Source organism: Cornus florida, unplaced genomic scaffold (assembly GCF_030987335.1).
Source record: "Cornus florida cultivar Cherokee Brave unplaced genomic scaffold, ASM3098733v1 CherokeeBrave_3.0.0_Hap2_Chr02, whole genome shotgun sequence".
Taxonomy (NCBI): Eukaryota; Viridiplantae; Streptophyta; class Magnoliopsida; order Cornales; family Cornaceae; genus Cornus; species Cornus florida.
This window is the reverse complement of record NW_026775572.1, coordinates 17,882,420-17,910,378: the sequence shown is the minus strand read 5'-3', so window position 1 is coordinate 17,910,378 and position 27,959 is coordinate 17,882,420. Positions and strand designations below refer to the sequence as shown.

The window sequence follows — 27,959 nt, the reverse complement described above, 5'->3', positions numbered from 1 at the left end:
TCATAATTCAACATAGAAGAGTACAATTTGATGAGAACTGAGAAGCAGATAGATTTTCCTTTTAATTCAAGAGAAGGGGGAAATCGAAACATATTTCGTTGAACTATTATTATTTCTTGCCTTTTCACTAAAATAAGTAGGTTTTTTTTTTTTTTTTTTTTTTTTTTTTAATAAAAGAAGTATAAGAAAATTATTCAAGCATCTTTCAAAAAAAAAAAACAAAAAGGCCATTTTTCATTGTTTTTTTAAGGGTTAGAATGTTTGTTATAGCTTAATTTTCTATGCAATAGATTCTAGCTTCAAGTGAAATAAAATGTGTGAAAATGTGAGTGTTAATTGACAAAAGGTTATAAAGAATAAAATTGCAAGACATTTGATATTTAAATTAAAATTTGTGATGAGCTAAAACTAAAACCAAAAGAAAAAAAAATTATAATCCAAAATTATAAAAAAAACAAAGTTGAAATGTGAAAACGCTTATCAAATGTAGAATTTTGTTACTCTTGAAAAAAATTCAATACTCAATTCCTTCAAGAAAAAAAGAAGGGAATTTATAAGATAAAAAAATAAAAAATAAAAAAGTAAGAAAAAAACAAGGGTAATAGGCCCAAATATTTGATGAGTTACTCACACCCAATATTTGCATTGAATTGTCTAACCGAATAATTTTTAATTGTCTATTTATACTAGATACAACTAAGTGGATAGCTCAACTTTCTTATTTGTTGCATAATTGACCAATTAAAAAAGTAAGTATAACAATTCACCGCAAATATTCTTTCCGTTTGGTTAGATAGAAATGGATAGCATGAAAATGAAAATGAAGGGACTGTGCATTCTATAAAAATTCTTATAATTTCAAATACTAAATAAATAAATAAATTTGTGTCTGATGATGTCTATTTTTATCAAAATTTTAATAAATTGATGAATTATTAAATTTAATAATATAATTATTTATATTCATTTATATTGTTTAAATTAAAATAATACTTCAACACTTCTTAAATAGGAGTAGAACTAACTATTTATTTAAGAGAAATAAAGAAACTTAAAAATACAAAATAATAAATAAATTTTAGGTTCATGGACCCGCAAGCTTTCAACCAAAAAACACAAAAGAGCCAAATATATATTATTCTATGTATATACAATAGAGATGTGTGTGTGTGTGTATATATATATATATATATATATATATATAATGGTACAATGTATATATTTAAAAAAAAAAAATTGGTCCAAATAGTATTTCAAGAAAACATGTTTAAATGGTTTTTAGAAGTCCTCTGAAATAAAAATAGTTAGAAAACTTGGCTCTAAGAATTTTCTGATTCCTTCTCTTTTTATAGTTGATTCCATTTAACCAAAGGAAGAATCATTTTCCATATTTGATTAGAACCCAAAAGCTCAATTCGGCCCGAGCCATCTTATCTTCGTCTTTGCCCTTCCAAAACCCTAGACACAGAGAGAGCGGGGGTTGAGAGAGCGAGAGATGGCTGAAAAGGCCGTATTAGGATTCTTGGAGAAGGAGGAGGAAATCCCAGATTCGGGTCAGTTCGCGACCGAGCGCGGAATTGATCACGACGACATCGTTAACGTTATCAAGAGTCTCCGTGGTTTCGGATTCGTCGATGCTCAGGTTCACCTTCCTTTTTGTCATAACCATTACTTATACACACGTACATACTGTACATATAAATACATTCTGTAGTGGCAATGAAATGTTTGCTCCACACAAAACTACTGAAGAGAGCAAGATATAACCTTGTACTTGAGTGCATTCAACCCATTTACCGACTTTTTGTACAACAGAACTCCAGCAAATTTGAAGACAATCTTTAATCTACGAAACAACTTTTGTATAAGTTGTAGAAACAGCAAATCTCAGGAAAAAGAAAATTTTGAGAGGAAATTACTTTCCATAAGCACCTCATTTTCCCATAAAATTTTCGTACAAAAAAACACAGGAAAATTTTGATTTCTTAAGAAAGTTTTATAAACTTACAAACGGAGCGTAAGCAATTGGGTGCTGTATAACATGCAGTGCAGATAATTATAACTACAATTAGTATATAGAAAATTTAAGCAACCCAAATAAAGTTGCACACAAGCAAATTTTGTTCATGAGGAGCTGAAGCCACTGTAGAAAGAGAACAAAAAAAATACTCTCTGTAGGGAGTTCGAATAAAAGATATAGCCTCTGGTATCTACAAGATTATTATAGACTGACTAAAGAAATTCTTGCAAATTTGCAAGTAGTACTCAACTAAATATTTATCCTATCAAGTGCCTATGTCTAATGTGGCAATCCTATGTGAATGTCGCTTTTGAGTGGTGTTAGCTACTATGGATGTCAATTTAACCTGCTCAAATGGAATCCCAATATGTCCCTACCGAAACGGGTTAGTCTTCTTATTTTCATGATAATTTTAAATATTAGCTACAAAGTTTTAGATAATTCATATTTATCATTGTTAAATCCTCGTTTATAGTGTTTTCCGAAAATGTAGTAAATATATAAGCAATATTGATTTTTTCTAAAGAGGTATAATGGTGGGTGACCCGAACCTGTCCCGACTTTGATGTTAGGTAGAGCAGTGTTTGTTTGGAAATTGATTTTTCTTTGCAAGGTGGGTTTGGATAGGATCATAGGAGGGGTGACACACCCCGAACTCGCCTCATTGACATCCCTAGTGACTTTTGGTCAACCAGTTCTCTTACTTTCCTCTCATCAAGTCCTTCATCCTCAGTGGATTATCAATCAAAACTAAAATACCCTCTCTCTCTTCCTTCTTATATGTCTTCCCTATAACTCAAGAAAACAGATCAAGGAAGCTCTAGCATAGATATCAAACGTTTTCTCAAAAATTGATAAACCTCACAAAACCATGAATCATAACTGATCCAATTTCATTTGCTTCTTCTTGAGATCACACTGGTTAATTCCTCCTAATGGGCTATTTTGTTCAAGGGTGACGTATGTGAAGAACTGTTTGACTGTGGGGACGTGTTTGGATGGAAAAGGGTTGTAGGTGGGGAGGATTGTCGGAACAAGAAGTAGAGGGTGAAGAAATGGCCAAATTTGGAAACCAGAGACAACAGTGAACAGAAGTGTGCCGGGAAGGTGATTTTGGAGGCGAAGGAAAATTAAAGAATTGGTGTTTTTGCATCTGTTTTGAGCGTGACCCATATCAGCTTGTGAAGTATGACCCACAGTATGCAGGAGGGCAATTTCATCCTCCAGTAAATTACTCTATTTATTCTAGACAACTATTAGGTGTTTTAATGAATTAGTAATTAGCTTTAAATGGTCACTGTCCAGCTTATAGATTTCTATGTTTTTGTGATTTTTGGGTCACTAAATAACAATTCCGTTTATATTTGGTCACTAATATCCAATTTTCAAGCAAATGTATTAATATTGCCCAATTTGCCAGATATACAGCCAAATTTGGATAAATAAATTTGAATCTCCACATATGCTTCTGACCTAGAGTTCTGTAAAATTTATAGGGATTCGATCCATTCGCAAATTCATCCAATTTGATTCATGGTCTATTGGAACCTAAATTGTGATTAGTTAAACGAGAATGGTGGAACATACTGGATTAATAGTAAAGTCACATTGCATTCTCTCATCCTTATTTTTTCCCCTTTTGAATGTATTTTCTATAAAAAGTACTCCAAGATATGGCCAAAGTAGGGATGAGAAAGTCACTCAAGGGATTTTAGTTTTTTTGAGTAGGATCACATTACTTTTTTATGTTTTCAGCCAGATTTCTCTTTCTTTCTTTCTTCTCTTCTTCTAATTCTTTTATTTTATTTTATTTTTTTAATATTGGCAAGCTTCGCCTTTCTTAGTTCTATATTAATTGTATATGTATGCATATATGTGCTCGCACTCATGTGTGTGTGATGAGTAAAACACATGCACCCATGTCCAGACCAAGACATGAATCCTACACCTCCCTTTCGGTGGTGGCAGGTGATACTACTCAAACTAGCTGTTGTTGGTATTACCTCTAACCATCAAAATAATGGAAAGAGAATTGTGAACATGCGAACACAGAGCAACTTGCCTTTTTTGATGAATTCCTCTTGGAACACTTTGCCTATCTTATTTGAGGCTGCCATTCCATCAACCATTAACCTGCCAAAAAAAAAAAAGAAAAGAAACCAAGTCAATTTAATACTTTATTCAATCAGATCAGTATTGACAATGGAGCCAATATAATAATCCATGCAAAATGCAGGCTATAAAAATTAGCAAATTTAACAACAATACAGCAAAATATAAATGAAAAATTAGCTGTTGGAGCAGCTAAGAAACCTGATGGCAGTTGTTGTCCATCAGCCAACTTCTTTTTGTATTAATCTTAATTGGGATTTACATGAAAAAGAAGTTCATAACCCTTAATAATTATTAAGAGAATAATTCAAAGCAGGAAAAACCAATTTTGAGTTGTAGATAATTTTAATTTAAGGCAGAAAAAAGAATATTGTGTCATATTATATCATACTCGCTTGTAATTGCACAACAATCCTTTGGAATTGTATCTTCTCTTGAATGAACTATTGGTTTTATAATTTTTATTCCTTGAAATTGCTAAGTAATCTGTAGATTGCATTTGCTATGCGGAAATGTGCAGGACATTAAGCGGGAAAAATGGGTACTTACTGAGGAAGGGAGAACGTATGCTGCTGCAGGATCACCTGAAGTGCAGTTTTTCTTGGCTATACCAGCAGAGGGTATCCCACCAGTAGAATTGCAGGTTTGCATCCTTTAGATCTAGATTTTTGAGTGGTGTTGGAATTCTGTGCAATGGATGAAATAACAAATTTACTCTCTTGACCCAATTTTAAGACCCAATATATAGTAAAGCTGCATTAGCGTGATCGATATTGGGTTTAATATGGCATTACGTTTTTAAAATGCTTGCTTTTATTGTAAATTTGTTTATTGGATCTGCTTCTTCTAGGTATGATCTGTTGCAATTATTAGTTTTGGTATCATGAGATTAAATGTCAAATTCAAATTATTGTAATATAAGGCAACCAATCTAATTTTTTTGAATTGCGGCATCCACTTAATAATTTTAGCAACCAAACAATACCTGAAAGTCTGGTGGAGATATTGTGCTCTTCCATAAAATTTGTGTTCAGTTTATCTCTTGAATTATGATTTATGATTGTAGAAGATATATTTGCGAGTAACAGTTAGTTTGTCCAAATATGTGTTGATGAAATGATCTTTGTGGATGCAGAGAAATCTCGATCCTTCAATTTTCAAAATAGGCCGCTCACAGGCCGTAAAGAATCAATGGGTGGAGATGGGTAAGCAACGTGTGAGCAGGAAGGTAAATCCAATGGAAAATCTCAGATTATCTATTAGAGTTACCATATTGTACCAAGGAATAAGGAATTCTTAAATAGAATTTTGAAATTTACATTGTTGGTACCTGCTTGTTCATGTTATGATATGTTGCAATTTTGACTTCATTTCTTTTTGTAATTTAAAAATGTAAAATCGCATTTTTAGTGAAGGTTTGTATCTTATATGCCACCAAAAAAATGGCTAGCCTAGTGCACGAGGCTTCCGCTACTACGGTGTCTAGAAAGGGTTTGATGTACGCAGCCTTGCTGCCGCATGCAGAGAGGCTATTTCCTGTGTTGAACCGGTGACCACTAGGTCACAATGGAGCAACTTTACTGTTGCGCCAAGGTCCACCCCGTTTGTATCTTATACACTCCAACGTTTCCTAAAATGCCTAATCTGAACAAGGCTCTCATATTAAGAATATTAGTGAAGTAAATATTGATCATTTAGTTAAATATATCTCAAATATGGACATACCTAAGGTTAAAATAAGTGAATTATATATAAGAGAATTTGAATTAAGACCAGCATATGCTATCAAAATTTTGGAACAATCAGTAGAAGTCACTAGTGATTATCAAACCTTTCAATTATTGACGGCATGGCACCACCCGGAGTGGAGCATGCAGCTTAATTTGACTGAACACTGGAAACTTACCTGGCCAGACATGCAGCTTAATTATTGACGGCATGGCTTTTTCTTGATTCTATGGGTGGTGGTGCATGGTTGTTCTTAGTCGGTGGAGTGATTTGTATCAGCCTGCTAACTAGCTATGTGGAGGTATCCTCCGTGACCAGCTTCTTAGGGGGACTATGGCCTTCCAGGCCATGAAATTTTGAGGCAATAACACGTCTGTAATGCCCTTAGATGTTCTGGGCTGCATGTGCGCTTCAATGATGTATTCAATGAGTCCATAGCCTTAGTCAATAGGCCCGGATACTCTTGAAATTTCATCATGATGTAGATCATGCAATTTTTGGTCTTCAACTAGGAATTCCTAGTATGCAAGAGTAATCTGCTCGTGTTTGAGAGTTTTGAGTAACTACTGCAGTGGGAAATTTTTTTAATGCCTTCCTATATTACAAGTATAACTATACTATAAAAAAGCTCAAAACCATTTGGTTCCAATTTTTATGGAACCGTTGGGACCTGTTTGGTTCCAAAATACGCACCCTTACTGGATGCAGGTGCTTAGATGTGATGTGGATGGTATTTGGTATTTCTATTTTTTTTTGTTGCTTTTTATATGTATTTTATGGTTAAACTTTATTTCATCTATCATGTTTCTTATTGATTCTTGTCTTTGTTAATAATTAAATTAAGGTTCATTTGACAGCAATCTAATTCTGACCCATTTCTTTGTAGTCCTTTGCATAGAGTGGAAATGTTTGGTCACATTGACTTCAATCACTTTGTCTATTTTGCCTTAGTAAGAGAGATGGTTCTCTTGAATTCATTAATGTGGTTAAATACCTGATGATGCATGTTCATATGACCGTGAGCTTGATATGGATGTGGGCTTTCCACTTATGGATTATGTCTATTATACTGGTAATATATTTTATTCTTCTGATGCTGGTTACTTGCTGTAGGTTCCACATGTAGAAGACAGAGTTAAAGATCTGCTTATAGGGGTACAAGATGGGGAGGTGCACAATATCTTCAATTGATGTTAACGCACACTAGTATTATCTTTGACAATTGAAATGTTGAATTTTTTCTTGTTTTGAGAGCTCAGGTTCTCTGATAGTTTTGATCTCTTTTCCGTGAATAAAATAAAACAATTTAGTTTCAACAGTTTCAGTAATAGTGTTTTTTTAACTTGATTTTTTTGTCACTTCTCTTTCTATACAAGAACCCTGCCCCGGAGCTTTTAATACATTATTACCATTTACTAGTACAAATGCAAAGTTGTGCTTATTATTTAGTATGATATAGTATATGTTTTTTAAAAAAGAACCATGTTTATATAGTAGAATAGCTATGCTAGTATTGGTATTGTTATGAAAACCATCTCCGATCATGTCATGTCAGCTAGAATTGGTATTTATATGAAGACCATCTCCGATCATGTCATGTCAAGCTCTCTATATTTAAAGCTACTGTTGTAGCTAGCTTTTTAACCATCTCCTATATGCACATGTTTCATATCACATGAGATTTTTAACAAATAAATTCTTTTCCCATTCAATTTTGAAAATAACTTTATTCCTACTGTATATGTATTTTACTCATTCGAGTTGGTTGTTCTGTTGAAATATGATGATTTCAGGTCATCAACCCAGAAGATGTTGACGCTCTCAAAAGAAGAAAGCTTATTACTCCTCAGTAATTTTCTTCTATTTGTTTGTTTTTATATCTTATTTATTAGCTTATCAGGATTGTTTCTTTCTTTTGTTAGATGCTGAAACTTTTTGGATAGAAGTAGTCATTCTTCATATTGGAGTTTCTACTCACCAAACAAGAGATGTTTTCCTGCGTTATGCTTACTATGTATACTTGTTTTCTGTTTGTTTTGTTGATACTTCTTTATTTTATTTTAAGGATATGGAAGGGCTACTCAATAAGAAAAGGTGCCAATTATGCTCCAGAAAGGAAAAAAGTTGCTACTGATTTGACTCGAGATTATCTGCAAAGGTAATTCAGATATTTGGATGTATATTTCTTCCTTGGAGAGACAGCTTTTCAGACCTTTAAAATTGATTGGTCTGCTAAGGATGTAACTCTTCGCATAATAATCATTTTCAGCTTCAACCTATCAGTCAGGTTTTATAATATACATATAAAATTTTAATTTAAATGCAAGATTATACTAGTTTTTGTCATTTTATCTTGTCATATTGCTCTAGTAAACAATCTTACGCTGTCAAGGGTACAATCTTACGCTTGATGTGTAAAAAAACTTTAATGATTATGGATTACTGATCTGCATTTTGGCTATCATCTAAGTTCTAACCATACATTTTTTTTTGTTGCACTTTTTGTGTACCAATGGAATTGTGAGCGTTAGCTTGAGAGTTCATGCATTGGGTTATTTACTTGAGTGATATGTATCCGCGTGTCTCACTGAAGGAAGGGAGTAGAGTAAGGGGGCAGTTGGTTGTCTGGAAAGTAGAGCATAGGTGTCAGTTGTCCTTTTATTTCAAATATATTTAACATGAAATTATTTGTTTACTTGTCTGGCTGACAGTCCTTGTCGCTCTTTTTTTTTTTTTTTTTGGGTTCAAAGGGGTGATTGGAAGGAATTGGAGTTCAAAGAGTATAACTTCAGTGCTAAAGGTCAGCCTGTCGAAGGCGGCCATCTCCATCCATTGCTCAAGGTAAGGATATCATTTTATATCTTTATTTTTGTTATTTTTTCTTCCCGAGTTTGATTGTTGTTGGACTTTACACTATAGCAAATGTTTGCAATTGACGGAGAATCCAAATAGTTATGGGACCAGACAATAGAATGAAATAGAACAAGAATTTTGTTTGTTGAAAAGAAACCATAGATATTGGGTTTAACAGTTTAAGATGGTTTAATTTTGCAATGTTTTTCAGTTTCTATGTTTTATGGATGAATGTGGGCTTTACATTGGCCTTACAATAGGATATTTAAGGTCTTTCCATCCACAAATTTATGCAAGCGACCACTGGATATATATTTTTTATATTCAATGAAAGCTTGGAAATTGAAATTGATATGATTTGCGATGCAAGAGCAGTATTTGTTTAAAAAGTTCTACCTCACAAGGCACTTGGTGCTTAAGACACATGGTTGCCACTTGACCGTTTCTCACGTCACGTATGCATGAAAATGTCGTCAATAGGGTCATTCAGACAATATTTGTTGGTCAAATGATACCTAATCATTTGGGGAAAATGTTATTAAATTGTCCACTTCCACTGACTTCATCAACGAACAAGTCTTGGGCTTGCAAGTGGTAGCCCACCTTTGGAAATTGTGAAATCATATTTATTTGATTTAGCTGCCCCATATGCTAATTCCTTGGTCTACAAGAATAATTGTAGTCACCCATTATATCAGCAATTGTCTAGTTATTACAGTCAAATGAATATGGCTGTAATTGGAGCCTTTGGTCATTGCGTGAGAAGAAAGAATTCAAAGTACAGTTTTACATCATCAACAAACCATCTAATGTATAGCTGTTTGGTGCTTGCGGTTTAAGAATGGTTTGCCCAGTTTTTTGGTTATAAATATCCATAGTTGGGCGTAATTGAATTTTGGGTGTAAGACACTTTGTCTTGTATCTCTTTACTTTCATAGTGAAATATTTGTTATGTCTTCTCCCGTGACCGTAGGCATAGCCGAACCACGTAAATCCTTGTCTCATTTGTATGTGTGCCTATTTTATTTTCTTGTCATATTTTTCTCTTGTTCTCATAAACTCCTATTCGATCCTGCTAAATCAAATGAATTTGATTTCACAATATCCAAAGGCGGGCTACCACTTTCAAGCCCAAGACTTGTTCTCCACGGTTGATGAAGCTGGTGCAAGTGGACAATTAATTTTGAGTCACATAATTTAACAGAAAAGGATATGAATATTGACCTGATAGGCTGGTATCTAGCTTACATAGATGATAACTGTTGCATTATTTGCGTCGAAAGTAATAGCAAAAAGAACAACATTAACTCTTGGTCAGAGACTCTTATCACCTGCAATTTATTGCATTATGTATGACCATAAAACTTAGGTGAAGTTTCAATCTTGTTATTACATTTGTTCAACTGTTCATAAGATTTTTGCCTCTGAACATCTCTTCATTTCAGGTACGACAACAACTGCAAATGATTTTTCTTCAGATGGGGTAAGAGTGATGATTTTTCTGTTTTACACATTTTTAAGTGTGTGTTTGTGTGCGTATGTCTGCATATTGATGTACAAAGGTTTAAAGTTTGCAACATGAGTCCATAACACCAACAGCTGTTAGCTTGAGTGGTATCTCCTTCCACTCCAAAGGGATAGGTGATGGATTCAAATGCCTTTTGGGACACTGGTCCCTGTGTTATACCTTTGTAAAAAAGAAAAGAAAAAGAACTTTGCACCACAATCATCCATGTTTACGTTTTCATGTGTCTTATATTTGCGTTGGTCTTGCTATTTTAGTACTTATATTTCTATATTATGTTATACAAGCTCATTTTCAATTTTAGTCAACTACAGTTAGTTTGTGAAGTCATGTACTTTGTTTATATTTTTTCCAGACACTTTAGATGTTCTATTAAAAATACACACGCACATGCATGCATACACTGTATCAATAGGTTTAAAGTATTTTATGTTTGTGTGGCTTAATTAGATACATAAAAAGCCAGTAAATTGCCTAGAAATTTTACTTGAGATGTTGCAAAATGGACAATCTTGAGAGCATATTGAGAATTAACCAAATAATAGAAGCAAATGGTGATAAATAAATGGTGAATTTAAGAATACTCTGCACCAGGGACTGAGCCAGGATTAGCTGGGGCCTTAGCTGCCACCATCCCTGCTCTGCACCATAAAGTTACATGATCTGTCAGAGTATCTCTATTTTAAGATTGACATTGTCGTAAATTGGTTGCTTACTGTATGCAGATTTGAGGAGATGCCAACAAACAATTTTGCTGAAAGCAGGTAGCTGGTCTGCTCCCATTATTCTTATACGTGTTGCGTAAATCAGTCAATTGTAGCTTCTGATAACAGATTTGAATCACTTGTAAGTTTATTTAGTAGTCCCCAAATACCTACAAAATTAAGGCATATGTGCACCAAATGCTTATACTTACTGAAATTAATTATTAATCCTGGAATTTGACAACCAATGAAGTACGTGTGCCAGTAATTTTTCATCATCAATTAGGCAGTATTCCTTGCATAACAACTCTTTCTATTAGAATTTCTTCTTTTTTGTGTTTTTTTCTTTTTCTTTTTCTTTACCACAACTCGCTAAACAATGAGATGCATCAAACACCTCTGAAGAAGTTAGTATATGACTAAAAATGGTTTGCTAGAGATGAATTGAACTTGGTGATCCCTTTTTCTTCGGATAAATTACCCGGACCTCCCTTGAGGTTTGTCCAAATTACTCACGGATGAAACTATTTGAGAAAACACTTTGACACCCCCTGTTAGAGTGTTGCGACCTTGTGGGCGGTTGCAAGAGGCATTGCCAGTAGACTTGTCAATGGATTAGATTCCGATCTGAATCCGTTCCGATTAATCGAATATGGATTGAACAAGAATTCCAATAACTCGATTACGATCTGAATCCGATAACCCGTTAGTCTAACAAATCGGATATGAATTATGTTAATCCTACCGATAATAATTATATATATAATAATATATTATATTATATATATATCAACACTCCTATCATATTTGTATTAGAATTTAGAGGTAACCAAAAAAAAAAAAAAGGTAATCATAATGTTATATGTATAATAGTGTGGGGTTTTTATTTTTTATTTTTTAAAGTACAATAGTGTGGTGTTCTTATCAACATACTAATAAATCACCTAGTATACATACTAATAATGTCGTAATATTTATTCATTAATAAAGAGTAAATGATCTATTCTTTTTTCTTTTTTTCTTGCCCTTCCATATTTTATTGATCTTTTGTTTTCTATCATTTTTTTTCTTCTAATCATTGTATTTTATTCTCTTTTGACATTAATTTCTTCTTCTTCTTATTATTATTATTATTATTATTATTATTATAAAAAACTACACCTTTACCGGATTGGATTATTGAATCGGATATTCGTTTATTAACAAATAGATTATGGATTCATTTACAAAAAAAACCATCGGATTATCGGATCAAATCAAATCGAGTAAAAGGTTTATCAGATCTGGATTGGATTAGGCTAGATTTGGCCCAAATCTAATCCGTTGACGGGTCTAAGTGGCAGACTACCATATTGGGCGAGTTACAGGTGCACAATCCCACATTGCCTGGGTATAGAAAGGGTAAGTACTATATATGTAGGATTTGTATACTCCAATTGGTATGAGGTCTTTTGGGGTAAAATCCAAGAGCAAAACTTTGCGAGGTAAGGCCTAAAGCGGACAATATTATACCATGTGGTAGAGTGAGTCATTACAAATGGTATCAGAGACTCACCCAACCGGAAGTGTGGCCAACAAAGACGTTGGGCCCCCAGGGGGTGATTGTGGTGACCTTGTGGGCGGGTGCAAGAGGCATTGGCAGGCTACCACACTGAGCAAGTTACGGATGCGCACTACCACATCACCTGGGTGTGGAAAGGGGAAGTGCTATATATGTAGGATTTGTACACTCCAATTGGTATGAGACCTTTTTGAGTAAAATTCAAGAGCAAAATCGTGCCGGCTCGGGCCCAAAATGGACAATATCATACCATGCGGTGGAGTGAGGAGTTAATACAATCAGTTTATTTAGTGGCATCTTTTGAATTGCTTACTTGTTTGCTGATGTCATCATTAAAAAGCTCAATTACCTTTGTACCATTCTAACCCTAAAGATGCTAAAGTGATTATTAAATTTTTTTTTTTTCAAATGGACAACCAGTTTCTCTCTCTCTGTCTGTCTTACCTGAAACCAAAGTAATTTCTCTTGCACACTCTCATTCCACTATTGGCCTCCTCTCTCTTCAAAGCCTTTGGCCCCAAACTAGTCGAATCAGGTACGGAGCATGCATTCATTGTTCAGTTGGTTGGATGATATATAAAGACACATTTGTGGCAGGAAATATAGCATTCATAAAGATTAGAGTATTGGGAAATTTCAATAGCAATACTAACATCGCAGTGAATGAGTGATTTCTTGATTCAAAAGTCTTGGTAGTGATCAAGAGGGCTTCTATGGAGATGCAAGTTTCTTGCAAATGCCTCGGCTGACCAGTGTGAGAATTTCTCGTCCAATAGCAAATTCCTCTACCCCTTCAACTAATTTGCAAACAAAGAATCTGGGGAATCAAATTCAAAATAACATAACTTCACTGGTCATTTTTTTTTTTTTATTTGGTTTAATTGAATAACTTTACCAATCAGCAAATGACTGTATAATTTTTCTCAACACATTTCTACTTGAAATTGCAGGGCAATATCTTCCACAATAACAGAAAAATCTATTCATTCAGAAGAAAACGGATATACTAAATTAGTAGTACCCAATTGAAAGAGTGCTCAAATCCTTGTGCAATCTAATGGACCCATTGCTTTCTGTTTGATCAATGACCTGCCTAGAATTATTGGATTCTCATTCACAAAAGAGCTTATTGCATAGTGGGCTGATTAACTCAAAAGATCACCATAAGGTATTTACGTACTCCCTCGGGGACTCTCACCCGACACCAAACAAACCCATAAGACTTATATCTGGTGTTTCTTCAATTTTTTTTTGTTGATCTTAGTATTAGAGAGAGAGAGGAGAAAAGCAGAGTGAGAGACCACAGTATCTCTTTGCTTGACACAAAAAAAAGGGCAAGGGTACTCTTGTCCAATCAAAATTGGTTGAAATGGTTATTTGGTATAATAATAGGGTCATTTAAGTTGTTTTACTTCATTTAAGGCTAGTTCGGTATTCAGAAAGTATTTTTCTGATAGACTTAACCCTTAACTGATGTGGGGGGTGGTCAGTGTGATTATGCCAATCCTCAAGGAGGTTGACCACACTTTTTCAAATAGTTTCAGCTGTGAGTAATTTGGACAAACCTCAGGGGAGGTCAGGGTAATTTACCTTTTTCTTTTAAAGAATGTTTTTTCCTTGAGTTTTCTTTGATCATTTTTGGTCCAGTATTTTGAATGGTTATAAAATTATACTATTATTGCAGGAAGCAATAAATGGTCCTAAAAGTTTAGTTTGACTTTATTTTGATGGCCATTGCAGCTTCTGGAATTTTGATGCACTGTTCCAGCCACAACAACACCCTGCTCGTGACTCTCATGATACATTCTTCCTGCAAGGTTAGTTTGGCTTGATTTTCACATTAAGCTGGTTTCCTTCTGATGGTCATGTGATTACTTACTGTAGTTCCTTCGACAACAAAGATGCTGCCTGAAGATTATGTTGAGCGGGTGAAGTCTGTCCACGAGTCTGGTGGCTATGGTTCCAGAGGGTATGCTACTTTTCTTATGTTCTTCAACTCCACTGTTCTACCCCGACGAGTGTTTTTAATAAGATCAGTTTCTTGTAGTTATGGATATGATTGGAAAAGAGAAGATGCAAACAAAAACGTTCTACGAACTCATACAACTGCTGTTTCCTCGAGGATGCTGTACTTGCTTGCACAGGTTTATTTGTGTTATCCTGATACCCTTTTATATTTCCTCATCTGGTAATGCAGCACATTTTTCTTTTACAGGTTCTTGAGAGTTGGGATAAGTTGATGTCTCAAGTTCAACTATCTTTAAGCTTACCCAGTGCACATGTTTATAAGGCGATTGCATGCAGCAGTAGGGATTAATCCCTACTCAAAGTGGGTTGGGGACACCCTGTATATATATATATATTACACCAATATGGTGCTTGATGTGGAATCTATGTCATGTGGTGCAGTATATGGCATGGATTGTGTGATTTATGAGTTTAGCTTGGCTCAACTGTCAAATAATTTAACCCTTTCTAAGTTCTTGAATATGTATATGTAGTAGATGGCTGGTTGCTTTTTATAAATAGTAAGTGCAAACAAAGACTGTCCATTTTACAATTCTGTTTTTCAATCTCAAGTTACCCATTGACAGGTTTAAAAAAAAAAAAAAAAAAACTTCCAAGTTACCCTGAATAAGGTTTGAAACTTGAGCTTAAGACATGTCCCAAACTGAAAAGTTAGGTTTAACTTATGTGTTAATCCTTTTTCGTAACAGTTCAGTATTCTTTTTTACCAAATGCACTGCCAATATGAAGTCTCTCTGTGTGTGTGTGTATTGAGGGTTTGTTTTCATCACGCTTTCATGGTATTAATTGAGTTGCTGTTTTTCTCAGAAACCTTTTGCTCCCAAAAGGTACTACTCTATAGATCGCGTCTTCAGAAATGAAGCTGTAGATCGCACTCATCTGGCAGAGTTTCACCAGATAGAAGGTATCTAACAATCAATGAAAGAATGAATGTATTATTACTTTTCCGTCAGGATTTACATTTACGTTGTCATTGTGGCATCAAATCTTCATTGAACTTGGTGACTATAGCATTATAGCTAGAAAAACTGAAATATGCTGAGCCTAGACTGATTACCGCGCAATTTCTTGATGTGTCCCAAAAGGTCCAAATGAAGTTGGGGTTGGGTTACACTCTGCACATAATCATTCTCCCATGATGAGCTATTTTATTCAGGCGCATAGTGAATATGCATAACACTCCGAACAAAAATAAATTTAATAATTTTCTCAATATGAATTATTTTATTGAGACGCTTGGTGGGCATGCATAATGCTTTAAAGGCACCAAAATAAGACCCTTATTCCACTTTGCACGGGATGGAATATTAAGGTTAGTTTAGCTGGATGCTTATTTGGATTGACCCATTTTCACCAAATCACCGACAGTGTACACTGAAATAGTTGACCTGATTGGCTAATTTCCTTTGTTATTTGAATTCTCTATTCTTCTTCATATTTGATATCTTGTTTTATGTTTAAAAAAAAAACAATTATCATGAACGGGCCATTTTGTGGAAATGAGAAGCTATCAAAGCAAGTGACAAAGTAATTGAGAATAGCAACATTTCATGACCCAAAATTATTCTGGTATATTGACCTTGACATTTGGAACAATTAGATAACGAATTTGTAGTTATAATGTCATGTAAATAGAGGAAAAAATCAACTTACATGGGACAATAAGGACCTTCTAATTTATTTCTTGTGCTTTTTGGTGAATTCTTAACCTGTCCGGACATCTGTATTTTGTTTTTAGGACTGGTATGTGATCGAGGGCTTACTCTTGGTGACCTGAAAGGAGTTCTGAGTGATTTTTTTTCCCGTCTCGGTAATTCGTCAATTTACTGTTGACCTTTGGTTTATATTCTTTTTCAGCTTTTGAGTAAACTTGCGACAAAGTTTTATATTAAAGTTTTATAACATATAGCTTGATAATTCTACCGTATATCCAGTTTTTCATTTTAATGAATAATATATATTACATAGAAAAATGGAAAATGATGATAAGACAATACGCAAAAGCAGTAAATATATTAGATTTATATTCTTACATTTCTTATGCTCAGGTATGTCCAAGCTACGTTTCAAGCCCGCTTACAATCCTTATACTGAACCCAGCATGGAAATTTTCGGGTAGCAAATCGTAATTCTGTTAGACAGGGTCTTGAAGCCAGCAACTAGATTTTTATTATTGTTATTTATTTTATTTTATTTTTGGCTGTAGTCAGCAACTAGATTAATCATTTTTGCATCTGGGCAGTTATCATGAAGGCTTAAAGAAGTGGGTAGAAATTGGAAATTCTGGCATGTTTAGGCCTGAGATGCTACTCCCTATGGGACTCCCAGAAGATGTTCGGGTTATTGCATGGGGCCTATCCCTCGAAAGGTAAGATAAATTGCTGTTATTATTCATTGAATTTAATATAATGATGGATCAGAATGTCATTGTTCATGTCAATTTGTAGAAGACCAATATTTTTGAATTTTGTTTTAGGGGATTACAGAGAAACACAAATTTACATATTTGTTTGACGATATTTTACTTGGTGTTAATATTTCGTTTTATGTTTTGACCAGACCAACCATGATATTGTATCATATCGATAACATCCGAGATCTCTTTGGACACAAGGTACCCATTGTTTGCTTCCATAAGAAAGCTATGAAAGTAGTTTTTTTCGATAGAAGTTCAGCAGCATTGTAACTATTAATTATAATGTTTTTCTTTGCAGGTTGATCTCAGTCTCATCAAGAAAAACCCTATATGTCGTCTTGGAATTGAATAGAAAGTGCATAGCGTCCACTTCTCATATCTATGCAAAGATGGTCCTTTTATACCTTCTCAGTTTTTTAGAACTTGAAAAAAATAGGATAACATACTTGAAGTGAGAGAAACAGATACACTTGCTGATCGGTTTTGGTCACCGATTAATGTGGCAATCATTGAGATAAATTCTATTCTTATCCAATATTGATAAAAGTCATTGTTGGACACTATTTATTGATTGTTGTTTGTAGCATAAAGTGTGATTCATGGTCACGAAACACTTAAAACTTTTTAGTTGATGTTAGCTTAATTGATTGTATTAAACTTTTCCTTCAATACAGCCAGCCACTCTGCAATTTTTCCCGTGAAATGAAATGGATTTGATATCGAGTTTACTCCTGTTGTATTAATGTATTGTAGTGTTGTCTTCAGGCCAATTTAATAATCAAAAGAGGAGGATCGCATGACAAATATATGGCATAGTGATGAATCAAGCTTATCTCACACAATGGCTAGTTGCGTTTTCTGAAGCAAGCTAGTTAATTGCATGGTTGTTAAGACTGACTAAAATGATTGAGAAGTGAAAAATAGAAGAAAATTATAAAGAACGACTTATCACTGAAGGGAATGTTACGACTATTCTTTTTTCTTATACTCAAATCTCACCCAATTTGAGGTCTATACATGAAAATCTCCTCCTTATTGTACATTCGTTTAAGGAAAGCAGGATTAAACTCACATCACAGATATATGTATGAGACAAGATACTGGATTAAATTATCATAGAATCAATATATATTATAGACACAAACACATACATCTATACTGAAACTATGGCCGAGAAACGATTCTGTGAATCAAATCTGCCTCCCGTAGGTGTTGGTCCTCGCGGAATCTAACCATCGTCATTGATGGTTGAGATGAATAGCGATTGTTTGAATCAAAGCTATCAGCATTTCATCGACGTCGGAAAAGGGCATACTCTTCTGCCAAAAAACACCAGAGGAAGAGGAAGTTGAGGTGGTATAGAGAGAGATTTTAGAGAGAATTAGATAAATCTTGAACTGAATTAAATGGTAATGAAGATTACCGTTTTGATGGTTCTCACTGGCTTGCTAATTGTTAAATAATGTGTTATTTTATAATTATATATATATATATATATATAATTTAAAAATGAGGGAGTTCAATTGAACAAAATCATAAGCATCATGAAAGAGAGTGCAACGGACTGCCGAATTGCTTCATGACTCGCCCGGTCAAGATCCAATGTTGGACAACCACCTAAAAACCAAAAATAAATAAGTAAGGACTCATCTCTTTCTATTCCCCTTCTCCGTTACTTCTAGACTTGTACCCTTTTGCCGGCAAAGAACCACGTAGAAAGAAGACTTGGACGATCGGCGTTGTCGAACCACCTATCACAGGTATATTTTGTGGTTCCGCACCTTCCCCATTTTCTTCTCTCTCTTAGGGTTTCAGTCTAGGGCTATTCTTCTATTCAACCTCATCTTGTTGCTTGTATGCATCTCTTCTTACGAATTACAATCTCACATTTCTAATATATATATATATAATTCATTTCAAGTCAAGAACACGCTCAAAACTACAACATTGATATTGTTGAAACTCACCAGATTGGAGCTATTAATTAAAAGTTATATGTTTTTGAAGTTATATGTGTAATATGTGTATGGAGAGAAATGTAACTACTTCATATGACTGCTGGATTCAAGTTCTTAATCTTGTTGACTAATCTTAATGCTCTCTGGATGTTAACACATGTACATATTTGATAATATGTTTCTTAGGTGCTTTTTGTTGATTCTAATTTGTGGGTACCTGTGGAGAGAGATACTCACCATGATGCCATAAGACATTGCTCTTGCACTGGTATCCCTTTTATATAATGTTACCTCTGTGATAGCTGTTGTTTTGAATTTCCGGATTCGGTTTGAAACCATCCCTAAACCTCCTTGAAACATGTAGGACCCCATATTTTCTATTGTGATTGCTGTTATTCTGAATGCCCAAGAAGATGTGTAGCTCATAGCCTGGTACCAAAGGGCCTCTAGCTTAATGCTATAGCATCCCCGTCCTCAAAGAGGATGAGAGGGGTTCGAGCCCGGCTTGGGCAATGTGTGTGTGATCGAACAAAAAAAAAAAAAAAAACAGTGTAGCTGGTAAATTGTTCTGGAACACTCAATAACTTTTATCATATTGCTGCAGCACAGCCATATAGGTTGTCCATTAGAAAATACTCTTCTTCTATCAACTTGTGGTGATTGAGTCCGTAATGCTTGGGATTCCGTTTTCCTTAAAATATACTGGAAGTAGAAATGATCTAGTTGTTGTCATATAATTATCTCATTAACATGATTGCTGTTGGATTTTACTGAAAATCTTAATCTAGGATTAATTGTTTCATTTCAACATGGTTCAATTTGAAATATGGTCTGCTCATGGCAAAACCTGATTCATATAACAAACCTCAAATAATTGGGATTAGGCTTAGTTGAGTTGAGTTTGGTCTGTCCATAAATTGGTCACCAAAAAGATTAAAAATAGATATTGTCTGTCACTAATATGTAATACCAAATCTGAAATATATAATGGACTTTGGTGTAAAGGCAACTCATATTGACTTGTTTTAGGTATCGATAACTCAATCCTAGTCGATAAATTCATATAAATTTTAACCATGAGTTATACCAAGAATATTACTTCTTTTTAATTTGAATATAGATGAAAATTTTAGTGAATAGAAACATCAAGAGAAAGCAAGAAAGAGGAAGTTATAGACACCTTTTCCGACTCTGTATCTGGAGTACTTCACTTTATTTCCTCCAGAGAAAGAACAAAATTTCTTATTTGATATGGGATAATTAAAACTTTTTTCTGTTGTTCTCATCGAACCAGATATTCCCTAATAGCAATTAATTAGAAGGGGGCACGCGCTTTCCCTGTCTCTTCCTATATATGCATTTTCGATTTTTTTTCTTGCTATCTCATGTAGTGCCAAGTGGCATTTCAGAGGAAGATATACACAAAAAATCATTACACGAACAAGTCAATTAATGAAATTTTTTTGAAGAGCTTTTAGATTTTTGGTTTATTGTTGCTTTAGAAAAAAATAATAACATAGCAAATTGATGGCTTCTTATATTCGTCTATCAAGGGTGAAAGGAGTGGTAAATTGGGCAAAGTACAGATGCAGTGTTGAACATAATTTACACAAATGCTAAGATTTACAAAAGATCGTATTAAAATTAACATTATGATTCCAAAATAGCCTCAAATCGGAAGCAAGTGAACTGGCTAGTGGGCCGGTGGTTCACGATCCCACCCAAAAACTTAAGCTATTAGGTGGGGTTAATACTCAACCCATATAATAAACCCATTCACTTCCCCATCCAGATCCGCACAATACCCTTGTTGTGATCGGGCCATTCTGTCTACCTGAGAGACGTAGCGGACTACTCCGGGCCGAGCACTTGGCATGACACTGGATCAAGGAATAGATCTGACTCTAATACCAACTATAACGAGCCGGGTGCTTCGCGATCCGACCCAAAAACTTAAGCTGTTAGGTGGGGCTAACACCCAACCCATATATACCTATTCACTTTCCCATCTGGATCCGATGTGGACAAGGCCCCCCTTGTAACACTAGTCCACTCCCGGGTTTTCAAAAATCACAACTAAAGATTCTTCAATTTAATATCAATCAAAGCCTTAATTGTGGAGTTGCGGAATTTCTTTCAGGTTCTCTCCTCATTTAGATAAACAAGATGAATCTTGCGACCTCACTATGTAGAAGACTGAATCTCAATGAACTAGTTACAAAGACTCCCGTCTACAACACTGCCATTGGTATGATTTTCTCATTTTCATTTACAACAGTACTTCTGGTATTACAGGGGATTATTGGTTTGTTTGGCCTAACAATGTTTCCATTATACTTAATATAGATGTATCTGGAGGAGGACTGAGTCTGATGTTCAGACGATGGGCTACCAAAAAGACCGCAGGATCCACAAAGAATGGACGAGATTCGAACCCCAAGAGTCTCGGGGTAAAAAAGTTTGGTGGAGAGGTGAGATGATGTTACTTCTTGTTTTGTTTCGACGTAAAATATTTTTAAAAATATATATATTTTTTATTTTTTGGTGTTCAGTTGTCGTAAAACATCTACCAAGAAAAAATATATTAAAATCTAACAATAATAACTTATCCAGCAATTTTCGGTAAGTTATTTTACACATCCCGCCCCACGAACTCAACCTCGGTCTAGATATTTGCCAAACACCAAAAAATATAATAAAAAATATATATTTTACTTGAAAATGGAAAATCTTCTCCGAAAAAAAATATTTTACATCGAAACAAATCGATAGTTGTCAAAAGAAGCAGAAAATAAAGGGAGAAGAAAAGATTTGTTGTTATCATATATTGCCTATTGAACCTTATTGATTCTATTTTTTGCTCATCATTCAGAGAGTAATTCCCGGGAACATCATTGTTCGTCAAAGAGGAACCCGTTTCCATCCAGGAGATTACGTTGGTATGGGAAAAGATCACACATTGTATGCTCTCAAAGAAGGTTGTGTCAAGTTTGAACGTCACAAGTTGAGCGGACGCAAGTGGGTGCATGTTGAGCCCAAGGAAGGCCATGTGCTTCACCCCGTCTACTCAAATGCTGCTGCTGCTGCAGCTCCTATGCTGAAGACTGCTTAATTATCTGGTTATCATCTGAAGTTAATTATGGGATGCAACTCTACTGTTTTTGGTTTATTTTAAAACTTCTAGGCAATTGTGATAAATTAATCTGATTTTTTGAAAGCCTCTTTTCATATGTAAAATAAGATTTGGCATGTTATCGATACTCCGAGTTCATGAGCTGCTTATTGATACTGTGAGTTCTGAAAGCCTCTTTTCATCTGTATTCCCAGAGCTTGTGTTATTGCAATTCCATTGAATATATCCAAAGAATAATCCTTGAGGCCTTTTTGGTATGTCAAGGAACATTAGCTTGTAGTTTACACTTGCACACTAATAACAGTATAGCACTGATACTTTCAACCGATGAAACAGTGACAAAAAATGTTTTTTATACTTTAATACAAGAAATTTAACTTTGTAACAAAAATATTAATATGATTGACCGTCATATGTACAGATATGAAAAATGGGAAATATGTTCAAAGCGGAATTGTAAAGATTATCATCTACTGCGGAGAAAAAAAAGGTTAGATAATCCACACTTTCAGATTAATTTAGCTGTGTTCTTTCTACTGAGCAATTTGTTGTTTGAGAATCACAGGAAGAATATTCATCTCTAGGAAAATCAACTAGTGTACTCTCCACGGAGCCATCAGTTTTAGAATCTGACAGGTGTTCATCCACAATACCAGACTCAAATCGTCGGCGCCTTTCAACTGCAGCCTGAACCCTCTGATCAAACTCTTCATCTGTGCTTGCCAACATATATCGCAGCTTAAAATTTATCCGGTTCTCCATCAGAACCTTGTGTCTCGGAACTATACGGCCATCAAGAGAATAGCTGAAAAACCTGCAAATAAATTCATGATTGACGGTGTGAGAAGTACACCAAACACCAGCTAATATTATTTTATGGCTCCGGCAGGGGAGAGAGAAGACATATGGCTTAAATCGTGTTTACCAATATCCTCATTTCTTAATGGAAAAAGAATCATAATAATCATTTGGCTAACTGACAATACTAGATTATTTAAGGCCAAAATCAAGATAATTGTATTTGTAAGATATAAGACTCTCCGTTCAATTCATATACCTTGTTCTAAACAATTCAGTGTGCCAATTTTACAATTTAGCTCGAGCATAAATGATTTTTAAGCAAGTAAAAAATATTGCCAAAACAAAAACATAGATGACCAACGTTTTTCCCAGAAATAATAATAATTTTTTTTTAGATAAATGAAGGATGTGCAAATTTCTCCATCATATTACTCACGTACCTTGGAAACTCAATAAGATCCTCCAAAGGACGGACCATGATTCTCCGCAAGTATCGATACTTGGGACGAAGGACATCTATGTTATACCGGAGTAGCATTGGAAAATCTGCAATCATCTCACCCAACACTCGAAGAGAAATGCCAAGTGACAGAAAATACTTCACACTAACATCCAGTTTATATGCTATGCTGCATCCCAAGAGTTCTGGTCCCAAAGCTATCACTTTCCCAATATCCTTCTGGGTGACACCAGCTTTTGTCAACAAGAATATAACCTGTAGAGGAACGAATTTCAGTTGGTGTATAATTTGATATTAGACATTAATTTTACTATGATTTGAGAAATAGCCTAAAATGGTTAACATCGTGCTGCAAAAAATAAAATCCATCACTGTAAGCAAATCAGAATGGACTATGGATATAAAAAAATAGTTACAAATTAAAAGGCTATGCAACATCTTGCTAGTGAGAATTGCATTCCATCAAAGGCGGTTGAATGAGTGCCAAATCTCATCATACTTGAAGGGGAAATCATCAGCGATTCAATGATTCCTTTTCGAAATGAGCGAATCTGATATGATGATATTAATCCCCTAGGACAGTAGCTATTTAAAGACACACAGACAGCACAAAAAATCAATGCAAGTTCGAAGTTTACAAACATTTCTTGCTATGCATGCAATGCATTAATTTACAAAAGAAGAGAGCTGAAGATATATATAAACAATGGTGCAGCAAAAAAAAAAAAAATGGTCAACTCCTCAATCCAGCCCATCATTTAGATATATAAAAATTAAACACACATCTCTACATACATAGAAATATATGTAATGTTCATATGTATACATATATAGCAGGTTTCATAACAGATTTGGAAGCATTTTTGGTTAATCTATAACTCACCAGCTTGGATAAAATTAGAATTACTGCCAAAAGATCCAAAAAAAACATCTACAATTTCCAAAAAAGAAGGAAAAAAAACCCAATAATCATTGTTGCTGATACTAAATATGGAAGGAAGAAAACAAGATAAAAGAACAAACCACTGGTCGGATTTTCTTGTAGAGGCTGTATGTTAGTAATGGAGGAAACTTGACAAGCATATTGCCAATGGCATCTTCTTGAACACCTATGTCCAGCAAAAATTGTACCTTCACATGTAAAGACAAAATTTTGTCAATGTTTGAAGTAGAAAGCATATGCCATCACTATCACATTTCAACTATATAATATTTCTGGTTTCTATCGAGAGTATGATATACATGAAAACAGAACAAAATATAAGAACAAGAAAATAAGAGAGGACGGGAAGAACAATCTGCGGGCAACAACAGGTCAGCTGGAGAGAGTCAAAACTGCCGGCAAAGTCCTAGTAAATTATACAAGTTGGCTCTTTAGATATTTGCTGTTATCAATAAAGTTCAAATCACAAGACAAATAGTACAAAACCAAATCTTACCTTTGGCGCAATGATGCTCTCCAAATCAACACAGAAAACGATAGGCTTAATAGTAAGAATTCTCCTCATACCATCTCGGGAAATCCCAAGGTAGTATAAATACTTAACAAGAGGTTTCCATCTTTCTTCAATGCTACAGCCCATCAGTTGTGGCTTAAATGCTAGTAATCTCCCAACATCTTCATTACCGAGGCCAAACTCTTTCAGATAAGCAACCTGTATGAATAAGAGCACAATTTCACTCTGACTATAAACCATGACAATTGAGTATTTCAACAACACAACCAACTTGAAGCAAAGCTTTGACAACATTGAGTCTAAGACCTAGAAGGTTGAACAACCTTCACCTATTAACCAAACCATGTTCCTCACCCTGAAAACAATCCCTAACCTCCACTCCCAACAAAAAGCGGGGGAAAAAAGAAGGGGGGGGGGGGGGGGGGGGGGGGCCAGTATTGCTTACTGTGGAAAAGTTGAGCAGGAAATTAGTTCAAGAGGACACCCATACCATTCAGATTTCTGTTGCTAATATTATAAAAGAGTGTATAATAAATGACAAGTGGGGGGCATAAAACTAGACTATAATTGTATACATAGTCTCATTTAAAAGAAGAATTTCTTACTACAGAAAAGTTGAGTATGAAATTAGTTCCAGATTATAGCCATAGCTTTCAAATTTCTGTTGCTATTATTATAATGCATATAAGTGATTGGTGGTGGGAACAAAATTAGAATACAAATGTATTCGGGTACTCATTTAACAGCCCACTTGTTAAAGAGCACAAAATGAGTTGGATACCTTTTGGTTCATCTCTTCCATAGAAAAGTATCCAAGCACCTTGGGATAATCAAACACCATTGTGCCAAAATCCTCATCATTCATACCCATATCCAAGTAGTATTGCACACGAGATTTCACTTCTTCCATGCTGTAAAACAACAGTTCAGGACATCGGCTCATGACACAACCCATCCAATCCCTCCTGACTCCATGGCTTTCCAGATACACAACAATTTCATCCAATTCCTCTGTACTACGCTCCAATATATTCCCTCCTGCTCTCATCAATGCGACTCCAATAAATCTCTCCTTCACATGAATTGACTTCAACCATTCCGCAGTACGTCTTATGGAATCAACATTTCCTCTTGACATGCATATGATCTTCCCAATTTGGGGATATGACAATGAATTGTGTTTCAACCACCTATACAATTCAGGAAGCTAATAAGTCATTGTTTTTCTTCATTCATTTTTTTTTTCTTCTATCAAAATGTAATGGATAAAACTCGGTTTTGTTTGTGCATAATAGATAAATTTAGAAATAAATTAAAATTTGTTGGAGAAATCCTCTCTTTGAAGTGGCATGGGTAAGACATGAGAATAATAAAAACATACCAATGAATACCAAATTGTTGACACCACATTAAATTAACAAAATCAAACTTAAAATTGTTCTGTCCCTGTACCTAATAAGTAGGTAATTCCATTTGTTTTTCCTCTTCTACAGAGCATGGTGATATTGATAATTTGAAAAGCATTTGGCATCGAAATGTTAGGGATAAAATTGGGCTTTGTTTGTGCATAGATAAATTTAGAAAAATATTTGTAAGTGTCATGGACAAGACATGAAGAGCAATAACAATGAATACCAAATTATTGACACCGCATTGAATTAACAAAATCAATCTTAGAAGTGTTTCTGTCAATGTACCTGATTAGTGGGACGACATTAGAGTTATCTATGGTGATCTTAGCACGAACATTGAATGACGATTGTGAAAATTCGGGCAATCGCTTCATCGAAGCAGCTTCAATCATCACATAATCAATGAAATCAGACAACTTCGAAACCAAATTAGTAGAGTACGTGATCCCAAACTTGCCCTTTCTCATTGCTTCCTTAAAGATCTCCACCGTCACTTTGCGCCTAATCTCAAGAGCCCTCATCAGCATCTCACCGTCATCGTCGTCTTTGCCGCCAATTACTCGCTGAAGAGGCGGCAAAGAAGTGCTCACATCGACGTCGCTTGGGGACTGTACGTAGATAGAACCTGGAAATTGAGGGGTTCGTTTTCTCGCAAGCGACATTTTTATAAGCTTCACTTTGTCCTCTTCTGGTATGGCATGTTCTTGTTGATGAAGCTGTTGTGGTTCTGAGTTTTGTTCTTGGTGGTATGAGAGGTGGCGGAGGAGGGTTGTGGATTTGGCGTTGTGGGTTCGGTTGATTTCTTGTTCGTTGTTTGTGTTCGTGGTGGTGGTGGTGGTGGTGTCTGGGTTTGAGATAGTCTGGTGGTTGTTGTGGTGGTAAGTGGCGGAGGAAGAGATGGTGAAGGGGCGGTGGCGGAGGGTGGTGGAGAGCTGGAGGAAGACGGTGGTTGAATTGGGGTTACGGGGATTTTGGAAGTGGGGGTTGGGATTGAGGGAGAGGTGAGAGTAGTGAGGGTGTTGTGGGTATGATAACATCTTCAACACACACAAATGGATAGAGTTGCTCGATGAGGACACGATCTGAACACAACTACAATGGCAGTTTTTCTGTCTATAGATATATAATTATGCATTTGTAATAATAGTTTTATATTGTTCAAATATTTTTTATTAAGATCTTTTTTATATTTTATTTATTTTTAAATTTTACGCCTTCAGCAATGTTACTCAAAATTTTAGCTCAGAATGATATTCAAACTGGTTATCAATGTCTAAGCGTTTCACGCAGGAATGAGATTTCATTTCAAATCATTTGGGTCTATTTGATTTGTAAGTACGAAAATAATTGTCAAAACTCCGCAAGTTAACAATCTTGTATAGTTTTTTGAAAAAAAAAATTATAATTAAATTTTGATAAAACAATTTTTAAAGAATTGAACTAAGTAAAATTTTTATATAATTTTTAATTTTTTGAAAATAAAAAATTATTTTCATAACCACAAATCAAGGCAGACTCAGATTTTTATTGTCTTTTTTCAGAAATCTCATTCTCAACATTAGTTAGTTCCACATAAAGGTTGGGTCTCGAACAATATTTATATCTCATAAGACCAAAACAATATCAACTACTAGTACTATCAGCTTGGCACCAAACAAGGATTTTCTTAATTGTGCTAGTGTGTGCGTGTGAGAGAGAGAGAGAGAGAGCAGTGCATCTGCCATATTTTTATGAAAGGCTTTGACATCTAGAGGTAGCTGCAATTAGCTCTCATTTCGTTTGTACTTGATT

General features: G+C 34.9%; 3 protein-coding genes across 4 annotated transcripts; 2 read left to right on the top strand and 1 right to left on the bottom strand.

The window, feature by feature from the left end:
• The first annotated feature begins 1,282 nt into the window (after positions 1 to 1,282).
• LOC132293994 (phenylalanine--tRNA ligase alpha subunit, cytoplasmic-like) lies at positions 1,283 to 17,675 on the top strand. Its single transcript, XM_059791694.1, has 18 exons — positions 1,283 to 1,642; positions 4,653 to 4,775; positions 5,268 to 5,360; positions 6,974 to 7,030; positions 7,654 to 7,709; positions 7,926 to 8,018; positions 8,611 to 8,701; positions 10,159 to 10,196; positions 10,964 to 11,002; positions 14,244 to 14,320; positions 14,388 to 14,472; positions 14,551 to 14,647; positions 15,339 to 15,435; positions 16,270 to 16,341; positions 16,580 to 16,646; positions 16,774 to 16,899; positions 17,091 to 17,145; positions 17,246 to 17,675. The coding sequence occupies exons 1-18, from the start codon at positions 1,496 to 1,498 to the stop codon at positions 17,297 to 17,299; spliced, it is 1,467 nt and encodes a 488-aa protein (XP_059647677.1). The 5' UTR covers positions 1,283 to 1,495; the 3' UTR covers positions 17,300 to 17,675.
• Positions 17,676 to 18,484: 809 nt separating this feature from the next.
• LOC132293993 (uncharacterized) lies at positions 18,485 to 22,280 on the top strand. Of its 2 annotated transcripts, XM_059791693.1 has the most exons (5): positions 18,485 to 18,707; positions 19,092 to 19,173; positions 21,046 to 21,153; positions 21,252 to 21,376; positions 21,778 to 22,280. In XM_059791693.1, exons 3-5 carry the CDS (start codon positions 21,072 to 21,074, stop codon positions 22,015 to 22,017), a joined length of 447 nt encoding a protein of 148 aa, XP_059647676.1. In that variant the 5' UTR covers positions 18,485 to 18,707; positions 19,092 to 19,173; positions 21,046 to 21,071; the 3' UTR covers positions 22,018 to 22,280. The 2 variants fall into 2 exon arrangements, with proteins under 2 accessions (XP_059647676.1, XP_059647675.1); XM_059791692.1 differs by lacking the exon at positions 19,092 to 19,173 and having other exon boundaries at positions 18,487 to 18,707.
• A 94-nt stretch (positions 22,281 to 22,374) lies between these two features.
• LOC132293992 (transcription termination factor MTERF2, chloroplastic) lies at positions 22,375 to 27,284 on the bottom strand. Its single transcript, XM_059791690.1, has 6 exons — positions 26,454 to 27,284; positions 25,538 to 25,946; positions 24,739 to 24,954; positions 24,323 to 24,430; positions 23,280 to 23,554; positions 22,375 to 22,852 (listed from the first exon to the last, which is right to left on the bottom strand). The coding sequence occupies exons 1-6, from the start codon at positions 27,203 to 27,205 to the stop codon at positions 22,552 to 22,554; spliced, it is 2,061 nt and encodes a 686-aa protein (XP_059647673.1). The 5' UTR covers positions 27,206 to 27,284; the 3' UTR covers positions 22,375 to 22,551.
• Positions 27,285 to 27,959: the final 675 nt, after the last annotated feature.

Excerpts from the sequence above, each read along its gene's own strand:
- LOC132293993 (XM_059791693.1), top strand. The coding sequence starts at position 21,072 with ATGAATCTTGCGACCTCACTATGTAGAAGACTGAATCTCAATGAACTA. Across the intron at positions 21,154-21,251 it reads CGTCTACAACACTGCCATTG|ATGTATCTGGAGGAGGACTG; the intron begins GTATGATTTTCT and ends TACTTAATATAG. Across the intron at positions 21,377-21,777 it reads TAAAAAAGTTTGGTGGAGAG|AGAGTAATTCCCGGGAACAT; the intron begins GTGAGATGATGT and ends CTCATCATTCAG.
- LOC132293994 (XM_059791694.1), top strand. The coding sequence starts at position 1,496 with ATGGCTGAAAAGGCCGTATTAGGATTCTTGGAGAAGGAGGAGGAAATC. Across the intron at positions 5,361-6,973 it reads AGCAACGTGTGAGCAGGAAG|GTTCCACATGTAGAAGACAG; the intron begins GTAAATCCAATG and ends TACTTGCTGTAG. Across the intron at positions 17,146-17,245 it reads GAGATCTCTTTGGACACAAG|GTTGATCTCAGTCTCATCAA; the intron begins GTACCCATTGTT and ends TTTTCTTTGCAG.
- LOC132293992 (XM_059791690.1), bottom strand. The coding sequence starts at position 27,205 with ATGTTATCATACCCACAACACCCTCACTACTCTCACCTCTCCCTCAAT. Across the intron at positions 24,955-25,537 it reads TGGAAGAGATGAACCAAAAG|GTTGCTTATCTGAAAGAGTT; the intron begins GTATCCAACTCA and ends TTATTCATACAG. Across the intron at positions 22,853-23,279 it reads GATCTTATTGAGTTTCCAAG|GTTTTTCAGCTATTCTCTTG; the intron begins GTACGTGAGTAA and ends ATTTATTTGCAG.